Source organism: Rattus norvegicus, chromosome 6 (genome assembly GCF_036323735.1).
Source record: "Rattus norvegicus strain BN/NHsdMcwi chromosome 6, GRCr8, whole genome shotgun sequence".
In the NCBI taxonomy this organism is placed as follows: domain Eukaryota; kingdom Metazoa; phylum Chordata; class Mammalia; order Rodentia; family Muridae; genus Rattus; species Rattus norvegicus.
This window is the reverse complement of record NC_086024.1, coordinates 145060669-145081387: the sequence shown is the minus strand read 5'-3', so window position 1 is coordinate 145081387 and position 20719 is coordinate 145060669. Positions and strand designations below refer to the sequence as shown.

Below are 20719 nucleotides of genomic sequence, written 5' to 3'. Positions count from 1 at the left end.
GTGTTTCAAAGTCAGCTGCTTCCCTAGAAACTGTAAATAGGACTTGAAATGATATCCTGCCTCATCCCTTTCTCTGAAATGACTGCAGCACAACAGAAGACTAGCGTCAATGGCAACGAGAGCAGAGAGGCACACGTGAACGCACAGAAAGGCCAAAACTCAGTCCTAGTTTAAACGGCAGTGGGCACACCATAGCTGTGCTGCTTGTGCAGAGTATACACTGCCGTGTTTGGATGGGTAGGGATCAAACAAACCTACCTGGACACAGCACAGTGGGATGTGTGCCACAGACAAAGCCTCTCGAATCTTTATTGAGTCAAAATACTTACTTTGCTCTTTCTGTCTATGAGTTTAACTTGGGGAAGGTAGGAGAGAGAGAGAGGGAGGGAGGGAGAGAGGGGAGGAGACAGAGAGAGAGAGAGAGAGAGAGAGAGAGAGAGAGAGAGAGAGAGAGAGAGAGAGAAGTTATTCCTATTTCATATCTTGGAGGCAGAGTCTGAATCCTTTGAAGTCACTCTCCAGTTCTGCTTTCTTTAAATATAGTCTTAGGGACCACTCTTAGGGACCACATGGCACCTGTTGATCCCAGGAGAATCTCAGCTGAAAATGGTCAGAATCAGTCATTTTAGCTGACACATGTGTTGATGTCACAGAAAGATTGTTCCTCAAGAGTTAAGTGGACTGTTCAATGGTGAGCCAAGGGTGAAAATGCACACATGAAGAGTACACTGGGTTTCTATAACCTGTGCCTCGTTGGGCCCCAAAGAGCACACACAGTCCACGTTTCTCAGTAATGCTTGGTTCTGCATTGGATGGTCTGTGTGGCTCTACATTAACACCAGAGATGAATAAATGAAGAGAATTGTTTGTGCTAGATGAGAGGACGAAAGACCAGCCAGTTGGCACCACAGTATGAGGCCAGTTACTCTGCAATCAGAGATGGCTCCTGCCTTTACATCATTGAAGCTTACAGCCGTTTTCCCTCAAGAGTACAGGCAGGTGTCACTAAGCCCATGTTCCATTGCCTTTGTGATCTTGAGCCTGAATTTAGAGCCAAGAAGGAAAGAGGAGTCCTGAGGTAGCAAGTGCTCTATACACAGGTTTGTTAGCACTTCCCTGAGCATACAGGTTTAGAATCCAAGATAAACTTCTGCTCAGTGCTGATACACAGTAATCCTGCGAAGCTGTATTCTGCTTTGCTTGTGCTACCAGCTCTCTCAGTTTGGGCAAATGGGAGTGGAAGTGGAATCTGGATAGAAACAGGTGCGAGCTAAAAACTGCTGGGGACAACACCACCCCCCTCACCCATGCCAAAGACTAAGCCACGCTGTCTTCAGAAGTTGCTACAAAGTGACGACTTTTCCTTTCAGGTGGGAAATCTGAAGGCCAGGCTGGCCTCTCAAGAAGCTGAGCTGCAGCTCAGAAACCAGGACGCCGAGGCCCTGATCACAAAGATCGGGCTTCAGACGGAGAAAGTGAGCCGGGAAAAGGCCATCGCAGATGCAGAGGAGCGAAAGGTCAGGCTCATTCCACCATTTAGAGTGCTGAGCTATATTTAGCACAAAATAAACCTTTGTAGGTGAACAATTTTGAACAACTTCCTCTCCAGGGAGCACGAAGTCTAAGGAATTATTATCGTTACACATGTAACAGCATTTCACACCATGATTACCACTTGACCTTTCTTTACATCATGCATTTCCCCAACCTTTTAGCTCTTTAATGATATGAAAGAACAATAAATACTGAGCTCATTCAAGCATATAATGGATGTGGATCTTGCACATCAGGCCTATTTGTAATACAGTAAAGGTCAGGGAGTCACCTCGGAGGTTTCTAAAGGTTTCCAGTTTTTAGGCAAATTGAACAACTCAATTGTTAACAAAGCCCATTCCGTCACTTTGCGAGATGGTTTTCAAGTTTTCCAATTTTAATGATACAACTAGCATTCACTCACTCTGAAGGCCTAAGCTAAATGTGTTTTTCTTGATGGGAACGAGCCCTGGCATTCTGTACGATGGTTTGCTGATGGAAACAATAGCCTTCCAGGTTCCCTGGGTGCTGTTTTCTTCAAATTTGAGTTTCTAGCAGCTCCAATACAAATAAAACTTCACAATCTTCACTAAGCAAAATAGAACATAGTTCTCGTGGACCTGGTTTCCTGAAAGATATAGAATAAGGAACATAAATACTCATTCATTAAAATTAATAAACACTTACCACCAATTGTTATTTGCAGTAAAAGATTACAATCAGGGCTATTTTATTAAAAACTGAAAATTGCTGTAATCTCATAACTGTGAACTGGTGGCTGTTATTTTGCATGTCAGTGTACCAGGAAATCTGGGTTTTTCTAGTGCCAAGTAGCTCTTACATAATCAAAAAGTTTAACCAAAGGTTTGGAAAACACATTTAAAAGCCTCCAAACAGGTAAAAAAATATGACCCAGCACTCTTGAAGCAAATAATAAACGCATTTGACTCAACCAATAAGTGTATCATACCTAATTTTGGTGAAGTATTTCCACCAAGATTCAGACATGTGCAGAATGTCTCTAAAAGTATATTACATACTTAAGCAATCAGGTTTCATAGGTGGTGTGATTACCAGAAATTAATCCCACCCACAGGACCTATTTAAGGTATCACACAGATATGTGATGGTCTAGTACTTATAATTACTAATAATTATTAGCTCATCACCATAGGTACCTCTTGGAAATCTTGAAATTCAACAGGATTTGAAAAGGTTTATTTCCCCATCTTTTCATGTAAATACCTAAGGTAAAATTACCAGCATAAAGGAAGAAAAACATTTTAACAAATTATAACACACCCGATAAGTTATTTCATGAGGTTTATTAGACATAAAAAGAAATAATGTTTTATATCCAGTATATACCAAGAGGTATAAATAATGTTTACGTTTTTCATTTTGTCATTAGAGCTTAATTTTATTGTATTAATTTGTGTGTGTGTGTGTGTCTGTCTGTCTGTCTGTGTCTGTGTGTATATGTGTGTCTGTGTGAATATCTGCATTTATTTCATTGCTTTGGTTTTGGGGTGATGGGCACTGTCCTGGGATCTTGGGAATGTTTGACTATCATGGACCTTGCAATGGGAAAGCAGTGTGTTGTTTTTACTGGACCAGACTGAAAAGCTTAAGCAATAAGCTATTTTTTCAAGTTCTGGAAGCTGAGATCAGGATCCAAGTATTGGCTGATTAGGTTCTCCTGAGGCTTCTCCTTGGTTTGCCAATGGCTGCCATTTCACTGGGTCCCATCTGAGCCTTTCCTTTCCTTTGTTAATTTTGATGTCTGGTGGCCTTTGACATATTGAAAAATCATCCTTCCCTAGGGATTACTAGAAAGATTGGAGTAGGGCTCATCTTAACTCTTTTTCACTTCTTTACCTCTGTGCAAGTCCTGTCTCCAAACGTAACCCCATGGTGGGATGCATGGCCAAAGGTGTTGACAGAAGAACTCTGGACGAGTTCAGTTCAACCCTCCCAACCCCACCCCTTTTAGACAGAGTTTCATGTGTTCCTAAGCTGCCTTGTCCCCACTCTACAGCTGAGAATGACCTTAAACTTCCAATCCTCCTGCTCACAACTGTGAAGCATCATACTTGGTTTATGCTGTGCTAAGGATCCAAGCCAGATTTCAGGAATGCTGGGCTAGCACTCTGTTAGCTAAGCTACATCCCCAGGTCAGCTTTTAACAGGAAATTCTGGAGAATCTGTAGCCAACATAGATTCTTATGAAAAATCTCAAGGAGCGGTTGATTAGTAGATAGCAGAAAATGTGTGGCGTACCTGGAGATGGGACTATCTCCAATTCCCTGCCGTAGTGTCATGGCAGAGAAAAAGAGGCGTCAGAGGTGGCACATGCAGCTGTTGCCCTTCTCCTAGTTGAGCCTTTCTGATCATTGCCTTGCAGTCGTTCCACAGAGGGAACTGCCTGCTGCAGCTTGGTGAGTCGCGAAGATCTGCAATCTCTCTAGTGTGTGTGTTGCAAAAGGTATTAGGAATGAAAAGTGAGCTCGCCAACATAGAACCCCTTCTTTGTTTGTGGGATTTTTTTCAAGCAATGCTACTCTGCGAGTAGCCTAGGAGTCTAAAGGGCAGTGGGTAAAAGGAAAGGTCCTCCCAGTTTCACTCGGCGCCAAAAAAGTTGATGAGACCAAAGAAAAATGATTTTACATGATGTCACTATAAATGTCGTAAGGGACACTGGTGAACGCATATCTTTATGTGATATGAATATACTCAAGATGCTAACTCCCTCGAACGCACGCGCTCTGACTGTGATAGTGTTCTCTAACGCAGTGTCAGTATCGTGTGCAGAACTCCAAAGCCCACTTTTGGCCCTGTTCTCAGGGTGTGCTTTTGAAGTTCTTAGTAAGCACGCAGAGTTTTCTTGTTTACGTTAGCAGTGGCTGTGTGTGTGTTAGCAGGAGATCACGTATCTACCCTGAACCAATTATGCTCATAAAAGGTAGAGTACACAGCAAAATAATGGTTAATCAGGAGAAGGCTAATTACTACTAATGAAGCTGCCGCAGACAACATAATTTGTTGTGAGCCGTGTTTAATTTGATGGTGTGGTTGAACCTGTTCATTCCAAACACATCTGAAGAAACGCACTTTTGTTCCAACTTCATATCCCACAATCACTGTCACCCTGAGAACTGTCCCACCAGGACTTGATCCTGGTGCCCAGTGCCACAGCTTGAAACTCAAACCCGCTGGGGATAAAAATTCACTCAGACTTGGCGCTGAAATTCTGTAGCATTCTACGAGGGGGAAGATAGAACTCCAGCCTGGAATACTGGGTGAGCTCCCCAGCACAGCCTCCCATAGGAGATAAGGTAGGTTATATAGGAAGGTTTATACAAAGCCCTGTCAAGAGGACAAGCAGGTAGGTGTCAGGGTATTTATTACCCAAGAAACACTTGGGCACATTAATGGCTTCTTACTAATCCTTCTTTTTTTTTTTTTTTTTTATAAATTCCTGTCTGTGGTTATATATGCAGGCCATGACCACAGAACAAAGGATCTTCTGTTTTGAACAAAAGGGCTTCACACACACACACACATGTGTGTTACCTTCATTTATATGTGCTCAAGTGAGTGTGTGTGTAGCAGTGTGAACATGCATGTGCGTTAAAGACCAAAGACCAACCTCATGTGTCAGATCTTAGGAATTAACCACCTCGGACTTTGAAACAAGGTCTCTCACTGGCTTCGAGCTCAGTGGTTCAACTAGCAGATAATCCACAGGAATTATGTTTCTACTTCCCATGTGATGAGATTATAAGCCCATACCACCCTGTTTGGCTCTTTCATGTATGTTCTGAGGATCAAATTCAGGGCCATACGCTTCACTGTAGCAAGCACTGTATTAATTGAGCCAATTCCAATGTTCTTGAGGGAATGGCCAGCAAGACTGTTGAGTGAAGACTATGAACAATTAGGTGGAGAACTAGCTTTCTAGTCCAGGCAAGATTATCTCTTTATGTAAGAAGTCCCAAGGTTAGGTGAAATATAAGGAGAAAAGTAGGAAACAGAAAAATGGCTGCTTACTCTCTTGTCTTGTCTTGTGTTTAATTATTAGTGGCATCTTACAAGCAAACGACGCTAAGCCCTTTTAGGAGCATTTCAGTATCGAGTGTTTCTGTTTGTGGGTTTATTATTATATGTTTACAGAGTGCCTCAGAGTGCCTCAGATCAGTCTGTGCTTTGTTGGAGATCTCTGAGGTGGTAATTGGGGGTGGGGATCTCTAACTGCCCTCTCTGATCAGGTGGCCGCCATTCAAACTGAAGCGTCCCAGAAGCAGAGGGAGTGCGAGGCTGACTTACTCAAGGCTGAGCCCGCCCTGGTCGCTGCTACAGCTGCACTCAATACACTCAACAGGGTAAACTGCTTTCTTACTGCTGGGATCTTGTTAAATAGTCAAGGGCTGTGAGACTTTGAATAATGGAACAGAGCGAGTGGCTCAGGCAGCCAGAAGCCTTCCAGAAGGACAGAGCACACATATCAAAGTTAAACAAACCTTTGGGGCCACTTGTACTGTTCCCCTTCTTCTCCTTACCCACAGTATCATTCTGTAGATCAGTGGGTCCTAACTCCATTTTTCTGATTTAAAAGTGGAAGCACAAAACATCTCTTCCTCGAACCGAGCTGAATCTCAACGGGGAGGGGTCCACGAATGCTGAACGGTGTTTTACCTACTGCTTAATTCCCTCAGTGCAGAACGTGGACTTACAGACAATGGAATTAGTGGTTAAATTAGATGAAATTGAGGAAGGATCCTCTAGAGCAGGCATTTGTACCAGTTGCCCACTGCACCCCACAGGAACACGCTGTCCTCTAGACTTCTAAGAGGCGCTCTAGTGAGCAATGGTTGAATGCCTCCAGTCTTTGATATTGTGTGCGACGGAGAACTAGCTAAGGAGTTCTTTATTTCCTCTAAGACCCCTGTATAGTGCCTGCAGTGGGAGCAAAGAGCCCAAGATCCCCACCATTTCCCTAGCTTTTCCTAGAGGAAGACCACATGAAGCACTCCGGTTCCTATGAGAGAGAGGAGAGTTCAGCACAGGGGATGAGGGAGACAGACTGCGGGCAGTGTTATTTTTAAAGCCTGTAGATAATCTTCTCCTGAGCTGTTCCAGGCCACCAACAGAGAGAATCCAAGGAAATTGCTAGGCCTGAGTTTCTTAAGATTCAAGTCTTAAAGGTAAAAGGATCATGATTTCAGAAGAAAATCCTCAGTTCCTTTTCTGAGTCTCTTTTTGGGGTGTGTATATGTGATAATTTTGCCCAAGAGCCTTGTAAGAGCTTTATAGTATTATCATAAAACTGAAAAAATAAGAGCATAACTATACCGGGAGAGATTATTATGTGCTTATTCTACTGCCCTAAAGTGATATTGCTAAATATTAGTGAGCCTAACAGAAAATGTTCACAGTGAGTAAGTAAAAATGCTATAAAATGAGAAAGCCATGATTCATTTGTTTGAACAGAACATTCATATACATGGATAGAAATGATAAACTGAAAATAGAAAAGTAACTGATTACCTCTGACTTACGAAATGCTTATTTCTTTCTAAAAGTTTGCAGATTTCTCTCTAAAGATATGTATTCTTTTAATGTGAGAGGGTGCAGTAAAGAAACTGCCAATGTAACCTGAGAGAGAGGGGGGGGGGCGAGAGAGAGAGAGAGAGAGAGAGAGAGAGAACACAGCCAGAGTTATCTAGAAGAGTCCAGAGAGAGCAGGGAGAGAAAAGAAGTAGACTGAATGTGGCCAGCCCCATAGCCACAGCTATCTGTGACAGAAGGAAAAAAACCAGAGATGGAGAATAGAGGGAGCCCAGTGAGGGTACCAGGGGTCGGGGTGGGGGACCTTGTCTTTATAGAGAGAACAGAACAGTATCTGGGTGGAGGAAAGGAAGCCTGCCGAGGCAAGAAGCCAGCATGCTGGGGTGGAGGCTTTGAAATGTGCAACAGGTCTTGTGATGCTAAAGGTCTTGTGATGCTTGGAGGCCACCATGGGCTTAGACATGCAGCCACGGGGGCCATGTGTCCTGCCAAAGGTCAGGGAGCTGACTCCTTCAGGCAGATGGGAAATGGAATTCACAAGTTCCTGAGGAATGCTGTTTTTTAATCTAACAGCCAGAAACCCTCCTACAGTCCAGGTAGAGCTTGAGCAAACCAGTATCACCTGCAATGTAGAACTGGGTGATGAAAAAATCCTAGCTCTCTGGACCCCAGCATTCCACTAGCATTCTGCTCTGTCTTCTGTGCCCATTCTACTCTTTGTGTAAATAGATTGTTTTGAGTAAAGGACCAGAATTACATTTGGTTTTGCTCTTAGATCACGTATTATGGAACCAAATACTTCTTATAGGTATGAATGCCTGCCCCAGCGGATCATCCCTTGATCTCATTCTGCAGTTACATTGTCCATGAGTCAGCGCTCAGCACTGAGGGAATTAAGCAGTAGGAAACAACCATGGACCCCTCCCAGTTGAGATCTACTGTGGTTTAAGGAAGAGATGTCTACTTACACATTTAAAACAGAAAAACAGAATTAAGACACACTGACCTGGAGAATGATATTTACAGGAAAGTCTGATTAAAATACAAGTACATTACATAGAATCCACACATAACCTATACATGCATGAAATCTCATGGATTCTATACCTGGGGCTCTGCAGGAATGATATTTTCTTTTCTCTTGAAAGCAACAGAATTGCAAGGTGTTTCCAGAGTATCAGAGAAGTGTCCAGGTAGAACTAAGGTCCCTGTGACTCCAAGGTAGAAATCCCAGCCTTACAAAACAAAACAAAACAAAAACAAAAACAAAAAAACAACCTGTTAGAAAGAGGGGGGTGGGTGTGAAAGTCAGCTTGGAAACTGAGTGCCCCAGAACCCCTGGTCCTGAGTGTCTCTATAACTGCTTTGTTTCAGGTAAACCTCACAGAACTGAAAACCTTCCCCAACCCCCCAAATGCTGTTACCAATGTAACTGCAGCTGTGATGGTCCTTCTGGCCCCCCGAGGCAGAGTGCCAAAAGACAGAAGTTGGAAAGCAGCCAGAATCTTCATGGGAAAGGTATGATCAGCTGGAGTGGCAGGAAGAAAATCTCAACCACTTACACAGTGTTCTCATTATAGATATACTTTGACAGCAAAAGATATTTAAATCAATTTTAGGTCAAAAGACATATATCTCCATAGCTGGTCAATGTCAGCAGCCACTGCTCCCTAGACTGTTGTCTAGCTTTTGCTGGCCAAGTTGGAGGTTTGCATGGGGCGGTGGTGGTGTACCTAAGTCAATGCCAGCAGCAGGTGGAAGGTTGCTAATTATCTGCAAAATCATGAAAGAGGCTAAGTGTGGGAGGGAGAAAATTACACGGATTTCTTAGGCTGGAAAGAAAATGTTACTAATGTACAAGGAAGTGAAGCAGAGGGGCTTTGGGGTATGTGTTTTCCCTTTTCTTCCCTGCCTTTCTTTTCTTCAAACCGTGAGCACCTCCTGTGCTGGTACAGAATGTTTTACCCTGGGATAGGAGAGGTTTTAAACGTGTCCATTGCTAATTCTAACTTCGTACTGTAAAGGCTGAAAAAGCCAAGCAGTGGGATAAATGCAGCTTGCCAATTGTGCCTTTGTGATGCAAGTCCTAAAAGCTGATTTTAACTTTTGATCTTGGAATTTTCTCTGCAGCCAGAATGGGCTCATTGCAGCAAGTCTTTTCGCCTTACAGGTTGATGATTTCCTACAAGCGTTAATTAACTATGATAAAGAGCACATTCCAGAGAACTGTCTAAAAGTAGTAAATGAACAATATTTGAAAGATCCGGAGTTTAATCCAAACCTGATTCGGACCAAGTCTTTTGCAGCAGCTGGTCTCTGTGCCTGGGTCATCAACATCATTAAGTTTTATGAGGTAGCCGCCTGTCTGATACTGGTTTCGGGTACTGTCCACCAAAGGCTACAGAAGATCAATTTCTAAAATTGTTTCCTCTTTTTTTGACAATTGCATCTCTATATAGAATGTATCCTGATCCTATTAAATCCCCTTTGCCCTCTGACTTCCCTCCCCAACAGAGTTTAACTACTTACTAAAACTGCATATCCATTGCTACATTGTTAAAGAAAGTAGCAACCTGTTACCTGGCAACTGCTAAATCTCAATAGCTTATAGGAGCGGTGGGGACTAGTGACTCATCCCTCCATCCATGGGTCTTGTGCAGTAGCCACAACTGCCTGTGAGCTCCTGAGTACAATGACCATGTTCTGTCAGAAGACAGCATCCCATAGCAGTCCTCCTTACCCTCTACCTTTACACTACGTCTACAGTGTTCCCTAGGCCCCAGGTGAGGGTAAGATAGTTTTTTTTTTGAGGGGGGAAGGGTTTATAGATTAGTCGGACAATCACTTATTCTCATTACTTTGACCAGTTATAGATCTCTGCAATAACCACTTTGCTATAAACAGAAGTTTCTCCGATCTAGGCTGAATTGTACTAGGACATGGGCTGTAGTAAACCCTTTAGAAGACAGTTTAGTTATCTGCCCATAGGCAAAGAGCAGTAGTAGTTTCCCTCTCAGCTTGGACCTCCCTAGCCATAGGATTTTCCCCAAATTCACAGTACCAGCATACATTCCCTCATGTAGAGTGGGCCTTAAGACCAATCAGAAAGTACTTGCTCTCTCTTGGTCATGATTCTAACTGCACTGGTGGGCATATCTTGCTGGCAGGTCAGTATGGTAGAACACAGAGCCAATAGCAGGATGAGACCATCTCTGCTATCCGATTAATTATTTGGTCAGCAAAAAAAGTGTAAAGTTATTTAGTATTTAGTTTTTGTTGGAGAGTACTGGTTTTTAGGGAAGAGTGGCTACTTAGTTTCAGTACTTTAAAGCACTTTTTAAAAAGTAACAACTGATTTACCTGTATAAAATATGCTAGCACTAAAATATTCATTTTACATTGACCCGAGAAATCTGCAAGTCTGAATTCATATTGGATTAAACGAAGCCCTGCTGTTAAACATCTTATTGCCATCTTTGTTATAGGTACAATGAGTTGAGAAAAAAAATAACTATTTGCTTCAGTGTTTAAATGACATTAATTTTGCCCTTTGTAATTTGGGGAAAATGTAAAAATAGATGACCAGGGGTTGAGGATTTAGCTCAGTGGTAGAGCACTTGCCTAGCAAGCCCAAGGCCCTGGGTTCGGTCCCCAGCTCTGAAAAAAAGAAAAAAATAGATGACCATTTCATTCAGTCACTTATTTATCCAATACTTATCACCTGTCAACCCTGTCCCCAACCCTTCTCACAAACCAGGTACAAAGGGGAAGTATGTATGGCCTGGACTTTGAAGAACCGACTCATTTTCTTGTGGAAACTTGTATGTCATTTTCAGACCCCAAACTACAGAGTAAAAGCCAATCATACAGTTATTTCCCCAAATTATTGTCATAAAATCTGGCTGTCCCCTTCACAGTGTAGGGCCTGTGAAAGTAGGACTCCGTTACTCTCTGTCTGTCTCGCAACGTGGAAACTTTCACACGTGGTTTATATAAGTCACAGTGCGCTTATGGCCTCTCTTCTACAGTCCAGTGCCTGGGTGCTGAGCTCAGGTTTTTTCCTGGGGACAGTAGGGAAGATGAACATAGAGCTACACTATGGCTGCGTTGTGCTGTTTCTCCATATGGTAGGAAATAGCACTTGGTCCACCGTGATGCTCCAACCATCCATTCAAACAATGTACACGTGAGGTAGTCAGGAACTTGAAACGGAGTTCCAGTCTTATGACTGTCTTGTGCACAAGAGTTTAGCATGAGTGGTTAAAAAGGCGTGGGAATATCTCTCCCTGCCCCTTCATCCAGAGAATGTCTCTACCCTTAGCTCTTTGCCTCTCAGGCCACACCTCACCTCTGCTTGGTTAGATAGCTCTCATGGGGGCTAATCATTTTAGGATAAACTGATTTTAGTATGTCAATGGTGCTTGACCTATGTAACATTTTATGCAAGGATTTATCGCTCTAAAGCCCAGAATAAATGAGTATTAGAAAATCAGGGAGCATGTGGAAGGCTGAGTCACCTGAGGTAGTAAATGGCAGGAAGACAAAGGGCTCCTTGTTCTCCACTCTGGGGATTTACGCTGGAGGGTGGGGTTGGAGAGTGACTGTCTTCTTTGTATCTGCTTTGCCCTCTAAATAAACCCCATGTGGATTTTCAGGTTTATTGTGACGTGGAGCCCAAACGTCAGGCATTGGCCCAAACAAACTTAGACCTGGCTGCAGCTACTGAAAAGTTAGAGGCCGTCAGGAGGAAGCTCGTGGTGAGTGTCACCTAGAAAACCAGCACTCCTGTGAGGTGTCCATACCAGCCTTAGATGCTACCTGTAGACCTTGCCACACTTATGCTCTAGCACACAGAAAAGAACTTGGTAATCCATGAACGCATTCACTGACAGATTAACTTTAAACACTTATTTGCTGTGTGCTAGACTCAAATTACCGTCATTCGTTCCTGTAATTTACTAGATTCCCCAGTCTAGTAGAAGGAACAGAGTAGCCCCTGGAATTGAAATCAAGCCCCTTGAGGGAGGCAGACTTACTGGGCTGGGCCTGCTGTTGACAGTTCTCCCTGTTCAAGTTGGTTAGCCTTCAATAACAGAGGTTTTCTCTCGTGTGTGACTTGGTACAAACTAAGCACTCCTTATTCAAAATCCATAATGCTTCAAAGTTCAACCCTTCTTTGGTGTTACCATGTTGTCTGAAATGGAACATTTGGGATATCCGATTTTTTAAATTGAGAATGTTCAACCTATAAAATCTATACAAGTATCCCAAAGTTCGGGACTCTCAACCTGTGTAACAATAGCATCTTGATACATAGATTGCAATAATTAAATGCATTATTTATGTTAAGAAATTATGTTAAGAATTTAATGGGGTCAAGTTTACACAATAAGAGCTTGGGAACTATCTCTAGCTTTGAATATTGTCATTATTACAAGTTTCACAAACACACCCACTAGTCTTCTGGTGTGACATTCTAAGCATATACAAATGCAACTGCAGCACCAAGCACTATAGCCAGGGAAATTAGAAAGCTGGTTAGTGATGGCGTACTTGACATGCCCTTTGAAAGCTGCCTAGCAGTCACAGTGATAAGGACAGGAAAGGCGTTCCTGCAGGGATGAAGGACCAGGGGATGGTGCGGGGGGACTCTTGAAGAATCACAATAGGCTAGAGCACCAAGACAGATGCAGGGACACTGACAGCAGGAAAGGTTGAAGGCAGGAAGGATGAAAGGCATTTGCAAAGATGAGCAAAGGCCTTCTTAGCCTTTCATGCTACAGGAGTTCAATTTTATCTGACTGTGAATGAGCTAGATCTGACGGGGAAAGATTTTAATAGGTTAATGTCACCATCAAATAGCTTCTCAACCGCTGAGAGGATGCTGGAAGGGAAGATGTCTAAGGACAGAAAAACAAGTTCAAAGGCAACCAGAGAGGGCTTTGTTGGGGACCTCCGTTGGGGCAGGGACAGTTGTGACATAGGGCCAAGGTGGGATCACAGCTAGCTGACATATGCAAAGAGGAGGAGGAGGAGGAGGAAATGTGGACATAGAGAGGGTGAGATTTGCACCAGGGAAACACAGAGAAGCTTCAGCAGGCTGACAGCTCACAGAAGCCCACTGGGCTCCAGGTTCTCTTCTGTCATTTGAGATGAAAATAGCAGCCTCTCATGAGGATATAAGTGAGTGTTGGGGTGGCCTGGCCCCAAGTCTGTCTTGTATGAGGAGAACCAGCCTCCTTTATCTGTGAGACCCTCTTCCTCCTCACATGACACTCATTTAGCTGGAATAACTTCCTGACCAAGGCCTAGATACATATTTGATCCAGGATACACTAAATTGATTCCCCCATCTCTTGAGTTTGAATATGAGCAAAGGGAAGAAAGGGTGGAGTGGTTTTTGCAGACCATGGGCTGTTGTCCAAGAGCTGATGTCCAAGGTCATCCTCTACAGCTCCTGCTTCCAAGGCCCTGTTGAGCTCTGCATGCATCTCCTCCCCACCCCCAACCCCACCCTAGGACCATGCCAATCATTTCTAGGACATTCAACTGAAGGTGGCTAACAGGGTCTCCGTCCTCTCTGCCCACTGGATTGAGAGACCCTGTGGTGTACAGCAAACTGGATATTTCGTAGACCCGATTCCCATTATTTTCCTATAGAAAGTCCATGTGGTCAGGACTTAGAGAATTTTCTACTGAGAACACATTGGAATGCTTGGGGTATTCTAATCATATATGCTGGGCTTGACATGCAAATATGTGAAGAAAGAGCAAGGAAGGTTGAGGGCACATGTCAAGCCACTGCTGTCTAGAACCCTTAAAGTATCTCTGTGGCCATAGATACTTAGGCCTTTTATCAGACACACACTAGGCCTGCTGTGTTATGGCCCACTACTGATCAAATTGATAAAAAGGGATGAGCTATTTCCTCACAGAGGTTCTTCTAAAAAATCTCAAGGCAAGTTATCAAAATCAGAGTTGAATCAACTTTCCAAGGTAGATGGCTCAACTAAAGATGGTTCCCCGAATATCCCAGGAGTGCACTCAGTTGTGCCCATCTGCTACAAGGTCTCTCTGTAGCAATGGTTTGCAGAAGATGGCCAGTAATCCTGGAAGATTTCTCCTATGAAAACTCTCTTAGTAACTGACACCCCACTATCTGCTAAGGAACCCATTCAATAGACCTTCACTACCCCACCTGACCACACCCTCCTACCACCCAGCCATCATGCTCTTTCCATCAGACCCAAGGACTGGTGAATAGAACCAGGACAAAAGCAAAGGGAACTCTATCTATATATCCTGAGAAATCTAAGATAAGCATGTATAAAAATGATTTCCACCACCATCCTGAACAAAACTTAGAAAATGTTACCTATTCTTAATGGCTCTGTGTAGCCATTAGAAGAAACTTAATGTTCACAGGGAAAGTGATGGTACTCAAATGACCATGGCGCTGACTGTGATTGTACAAAGATTAGCTCGTAGAACTAATAACCTTTTGCTGCAGGTCGCTGGGAGGTATTTAGACAGTTTTCACAGAGACTCAGTATACATATTTGTTAAGCCTCAGAGCTAAGTACTCAACAGAGAAAAGGACAGAGTAAACCTGAAATGTCTACCAAAAATTAGTTTCCTCAACCCCTTGGGTGGGCAAGGATTTCTAAGACGCTGCAAATTCCTCCCAGGTTCACTTGCCTCCCAGGGCCACGGGGTCATACATGCTAGGGACAATGTGCCTCTGTATAGTTTCAGCCAGTGACACATAAGATCCAAACCCAGGAAAAATCCCAACCTCCACTGGCTTTCATGGTCTCCATCATCTCATTGTGCCTCCCTTCTGGGTTTTCCTTGCTCCTGATCGTAAGCCAAGCATTTTTCTTAGAGCAGTAGAGATTTTCTGACAGCCCTGTCTGGGCTGCCTTGCAAATTCATGCAGACCAGTGTGTTATCACTGTGTCTATTTCTAGTTTTAGAATAAAAGGCAGACTTATACTGAAAACTGAGTGAAAAAATTTGCTAAGTTCAGTGGAAGAAAGGCTATCACTCAATCATCTATTATCCATTAATAACTATCTCTATTATCTATCAATCACCTGTCTGTCAACTGTTTGTCTGTCTACCTATCATCCATCTGTCCATCCATCCATCCATCATCATCATCACATCTGGGGGATGCACATGAACACACACATGTAGGATGATGTCAAACAGCTGAAGGCAGGTAAAAGATAGAAGACTCTCTCTGGTTAGGATGCCACCCTCAGTTTGTCTTAATATGTCTAGCATAGTGGCAGCCTGCTTTGGGAATTGGATGGGTAGAGAGATTGTTGCCAGGCTCAGAGAGAGGCCATCAGCAGTGTGGTATGGGATAGAACAAAGTGGGTGAGAGGTTTTGTTGACCAAAATTAAGATATCTATCAGATATTTTGGGGCACTGTAGTACAGGACCTAGTGGGGGGAAAAGAAAGCCTTTTTAAAATTTTTACAGTAACACATATACACACACACACACACACACACACACATACACACACACACACACACACACACACACACAAACACAGTGCACACACGCTTTGGTGCATACATGTCTGGAGGTCATCACAGACATCAACCCTCACTTTCTACCTTGTTTGAGGCAGTGTCTCTTGTTTGCTAATGTCCCACCAGCTCCTAGAGAATCTCCAGTCCTTGCTTCCCATCTTGATGAAGAAGTGAGATTACAAATGCATGCTGTCGCACCAGGCTTTACCTGGGTGCCGGGGACCTGAACTCAGGTCTTCACCCTTGTAACAGCTACTGCTGAGTCTTCTCAGTCATCTATCTTTTTTTTTCTTTCTTTTTTTCGGAGCTGGGGACCGAACCCAGGGCCTTGCGCTTCCTAGGCAAGTGCTCTACCACTGAGCTAAATCCCCAACCCCCTCAGTCATCTATCTTGTATCTGAAACAAGGCTTAAGGGTAACCATCAAGGAAACTTCAACCCAGACTCTTTAGTGTCTCCCAAAGTGTGTTCCTAGACAAACTAGTAGCAAGTGTCATGTAGGAACTGGCTTAGAAGTACAGATTCTTTGACCCATGTTCAAATGGAGTCAGAAATCTGTTAGTAGATCCCAGTAATCAATATACATAGACAGGAAGTGACATGAGTCTATAAATCCTCATATCCATATCTGATACTACAGCTTGCGTGGACTTCAGCATTTTATAAAGCTAGTTTTGTTGTTGTTATTGTTGTTGTTTGTTTGTTTGTTGCTTATACTGGTGCAGTTATTTCCTGACTTGCATTGCTACTGCAGTATAAATGTACAAGAATGAATAATGTCAAATTTGTGAGAATTGGAGACATCTATGTCCTACTGGAAAACAAGACGAAATAAACATCATAGACCTATTTCAGCTTGTTATAATAAAAATTTAGCTTCCAGCATTTGGGAAGCAGAGGCAGATGGATCTTTGTGAGTTAAAGGCCTGTCTGGTCTTCAGAGTGAGTGCCATGACAGCCAACGCTACATAGTGAGGCTTTATCCCAAAGAATAAATAAATAAGGGTCTGGAGAGACGGCTCAGGAGATAGAAGTTGTTCTTGATGAAGTTGTTGTTTGTCCAGAGGATTTGAGTTTTAGTATCTACCCTAGGCAAATCATAACCATTTGTGACTTCAGCTCCAGGAGAGCCAATGGCCGAGGCCTCTGTGGGTTCCAGTACATGTATACACATACCAGGTGCACACATACACACATTTAACCAACAATCTTGAAATAATAAAGTGAATAAAAAATAGGTTGTGGTTCACCATGTATCTTATCAAGAGATCTTAAAACCTTGCATGTCCTTATAAAAGCAGTGTTGTAAGTCTTAGGTCTCTGAGAACTTAATAGTAGTAAGATGGCCACAGTGAGACATTTCATAACCATCTGACATCTTTTTGACTGTATGTGAACTCTTTTAAAATGTCTTAAGGTACAAATTAAAAACCATATGACTGACAGGAGAAAGTACGGCCGGGCCTCTCAAGATATGAGAAAGCTCCCATAATGTCTCTTCGAAGCTCTCAAGAACGGACACTGGCTCATCTTGCGTCTCCTTATAAGAAAAAGCTTTTGATCTTTCATTATTTAGTTTGCTTTTCTGCATCCAGGGTTGAAGATGGATGGTCTTCCTATAAATGAAGCAATCCCCACTACCAAATCGACATATCCAAGTTTTGGGGGGGTTTTTTGTTTTTGTTTTTGTTTTGTTTTTGTTTTGTTTTGTTTTTGATAAGACAACATATTATGTCTGAGTCTCAACAACTAATTCCCAGAAGAGAAATCCAATGAGTCCAATTGTTTCATTCTGAAGTGGTCCAGTAACTTACATCTTCCTTCTTTATCTCAGTTCTATACAGAATGAATGAAGAGGCGAAAGGTGTAAAAGCACAAACGAATCTCCACCATTGGCACGGATGTCACTGAGCCAGGCACAGGCACACACCTATAACCCGAGCACAGCAGAGGCAAAGGGAGGGCAGTTGACAGATCAAAGCAGTCTGGGCCTCAGAGTGAGATAGCATCTGCTGTAAACTAATAAATGACATAGCTACTCCTAAAGAATGGGACTTATGTACCCAGACAAAGGGGTTGGCACTCACAATACAGTCGAGTCGTAGGGAGCATCACTCAACTCAGTTCCTCTGTGCACCCTACCCAGGAGAGAGGAAGCAGGAAATAGCTCACCATATAGCAAGCTATTGTCTAGGGTGCCTGTGACATATTTGTCTCCATCATGGCTTCTTTTCTTCCATAAATATGAGTGGTGAAAGAGCAATGGAAAGAAGGGGACTCGTTTTGGGTCAACAGGTGTCTTCCAGTGTCTGTAATGTTTGTTATAACTAAAAACATCTCTGAAGTTGATTTTGACTCCCTCTTTTAGGATCTGGATCATAATCTGAGAAGACTTACAGCTTCATTTGAAAAGGCAACAGCTGAGAAGGTCCGGTGTCAGGAAGAAGTGAATCAAACCAATAAGACGATTGACTTGGCCAACAGACTAGTCAGTGAACTTGAGGCAAGTTATTTTTTTTTTCAGAACTCTCACAGAAATATTCAGGCTGGTGACTCTAGATTGGATGATTATTTGTTCTCAGTTACTAACTAAACATAGTATTGAAGAATATTTAATCATTACCCAGACTTAAGGGTTACCAGAAGGAAGTCAACAACCAATAGAACCAGACACAGAGGTATATGCTTATAAGCTCAGCATTGGGGATTTGGAGGCAGGAAGATCAGGAGTTCAAGGTCATCCTCAGCTACAAAGCAAGTTCAAGGTCATAGTGACTAATACAAGACTCTGCCTAAAAACAAAGGAAAAAATGACCAATCAGTGTTTGGATATGATATATGTATACATGTCTATGTGCATATGTGTAAACATGTCTGTGTGTATACTTGCATATGTGTATATATGTATATATCCATATCAAAACAGTCAAGGCAGATAGACACTGGCTTTTATACTTTCACTATTTTCTACTACCAAAAGAAAGAAGAAAGAAAACAAGAAAGAAAGAAAAGAAAGATCTGCGACAGAGTTAGAACTTGAACAATTAGTTTTGTTTTCTTTCATGGCTTTTCATTACTGTAAAATGCAACACGGAGCTCCACAGCTTGAGGACCGCTGTTCTAACTCTAGAGAAGTTCACTGGGATGTGTAGACTTCATGACTGGCTAATTAAGTATTTCTTTTTATTTGCAAGTTTTTTAAATAACATTTTATTTAAAAAATACCAATTTTGTCCAGATTTAGTTGTGTTTTAGCCACTTTGAGATGATGAGGTGTACTGGCTGGTAGGTCACCCACTCATTTTATTCCTCCCTTTTTTTCTCTCTTTGGTGGCTCCCCTAAGATATAATATAGAGCTCAGGACACCTACTAGGCTGTTTGCCACTGACTGACAGCAGCAGACCATACTGCTATACTAAAACTGACTGTGTTATGTGGTGTTCACCCTTCTTATGGGTGACTGGGACACTAACATGAACGACTTTCTATTGCTAAAAGTCTTAGAGTAATTCTCATTAACTCTTCCATGTATGAGCATGCACAGATGAACATGACCTCAGACATGATAAGTTGCTGATACCAGAATTTATTTGTTCTGTTGTATCATATTAAATGATTGAGACAAGTCTTTGAAGTTCTTCTATTATGTTTTTTGTGTTTTGTTTTTGTTTTGTTTTGTTTCTTGTTTGTTTTTTTCCCCTTAAATGGGGATTTGGATAATACATAAAGTGCATTATCCAGAGGCAGTTGTGATGAGTCTTATGTTTCCTGCGAAAATAGAATAAACAAGGGACTTAAGCAGACATTTCTCCTTCTAAAACTTACAATAGGCCAAAGGTATGAAAATTAGTTACTAGGAAAGTGCACTACAAGGTACCCACTCCATGCCCTATGTGGTAAGCTATAACAGAAAACATGGAGAGTTGAAATTGCTGGTGAGACTATGAGGAAACTGTGACTGTTGTGTATTGTTTGTTGGGAAGTAAAATAGACCTTCCTCTTTGGGGGAAAAGATACTTTGGGAACTCCTCAAAATGTTACACATGAGGTTCTCCGGTGATTTAGCAGGTGCAAGCATGAGTGTATGCCCTGAAGAAATGAAAGCAAGTCCCCCCACGAGAGCTCTCATGCCACTGTTTATCAGTGTTCAAAGACTTCCAAATTAGGAAGAACTCAGATTCATCAGAAGATTCACAAAAATGTAATTATTCATGCAGTGTCATGGCATGGATAAACCCTAAGAAGATCTTACTAACAAACCAACAAAGACCCAGGTATATGACACTTCTCAAGTAGGCAGTCTTATGAGGACAAGGAGTTGTCAAGGGCTGGGCACGTTGCTAGGGCTCAGAGAAGGATCTCTGGGGTCAAGGAGGGGCAAGCAAGAAAAACATTATAAACTTACATAGGAGGGAAGGTTATGAATACACTGAAAACTCAGTTATGTGCTTTGAAAAGTAAACTTCATAGTTGAAGAATTATATCTCAGTGATGCTGTTTGAGCATAAGGTGCACTAGGTGACAGGATGACAGGATATCAATATTAGTATATGGATGTTTAAAAGTATACAACCCGAAAATAAATCACTGAGAAGCATACGGTCATTTAGATGGGGAACAAATGCATTTAGATGGGAAGTATATAGCAGTAGTTAGAATTGTGGAATTGATAGAAAACTTGATTTATAGTTGCTTAGACATATTTTTTTAAATTACCAAGGAAAGACAATGGTAAGTGTTCACTGAGGTGACCAATGACAAGATACTTCTCTCTTGCCTGCTTCTCCGTGCCAGGCACGAGGCCAGTGACCCTCATGCTTTTTGCCTCCTGACCAAGATAGCTGCTACAGTTGAAGATATGCACTACCATTCCAAATCCCTCCATAGAGAAAGGGAAAATAGAGGTATCTGAGATTTTCTCTTTTTATACAACACCTAGAATGTACCTAGAATTTCCTGGAATGTGGTCTGGCAGACTCCCACTTAAATGTATTTATAGAACTGGACTGGCCACTCCTAACTTCAAAATAGGCTGGAAGGCTAGGAGATGGAATTACTGGTGGCTCACTCC

General features: G+C 42.4%; 1 protein-coding gene across 12 annotated transcripts in view; it reads left to right on the top strand.

Annotated features, from left to right (window-relative positions):
* Nucleotides 1-20719, top strand: part of Dnah11 (dynein, axonemal, heavy chain 11) — a 316394-nt gene that overhangs the window by 217136 nt on the left and 78539 nt on the right. For 10 of the 12 annotated variants that reach the window (XM_039078094.2, XM_039078093.2, XM_039078092.2 and 7 more), the window contains 6 exons: nucleotides 1371-1517; nucleotides 5802-5915; nucleotides 8476-8619; nucleotides 9272-9454; nucleotides 11757-11858; nucleotides 18016-18150. In XM_039078094.2, the coding sequence (XP_038934022.1) occupies nucleotides 1371-1517; nucleotides 5802-5915; nucleotides 8476-8619; nucleotides 9272-9454; nucleotides 11757-11858; nucleotides 18016-18150 (825 nt within the window). Of the gene's footprint in view, nucleotides 1-1370; nucleotides 1518-5801; nucleotides 5916-8475; nucleotides 8620-9271; nucleotides 9455-11756; nucleotides 11859-18015; nucleotides 18155-20719 lie in introns of all 12 variants that reach the window. The other 2 variants (XM_063262810.1, XM_063262808.1) reach the window with 1 other exon arrangement.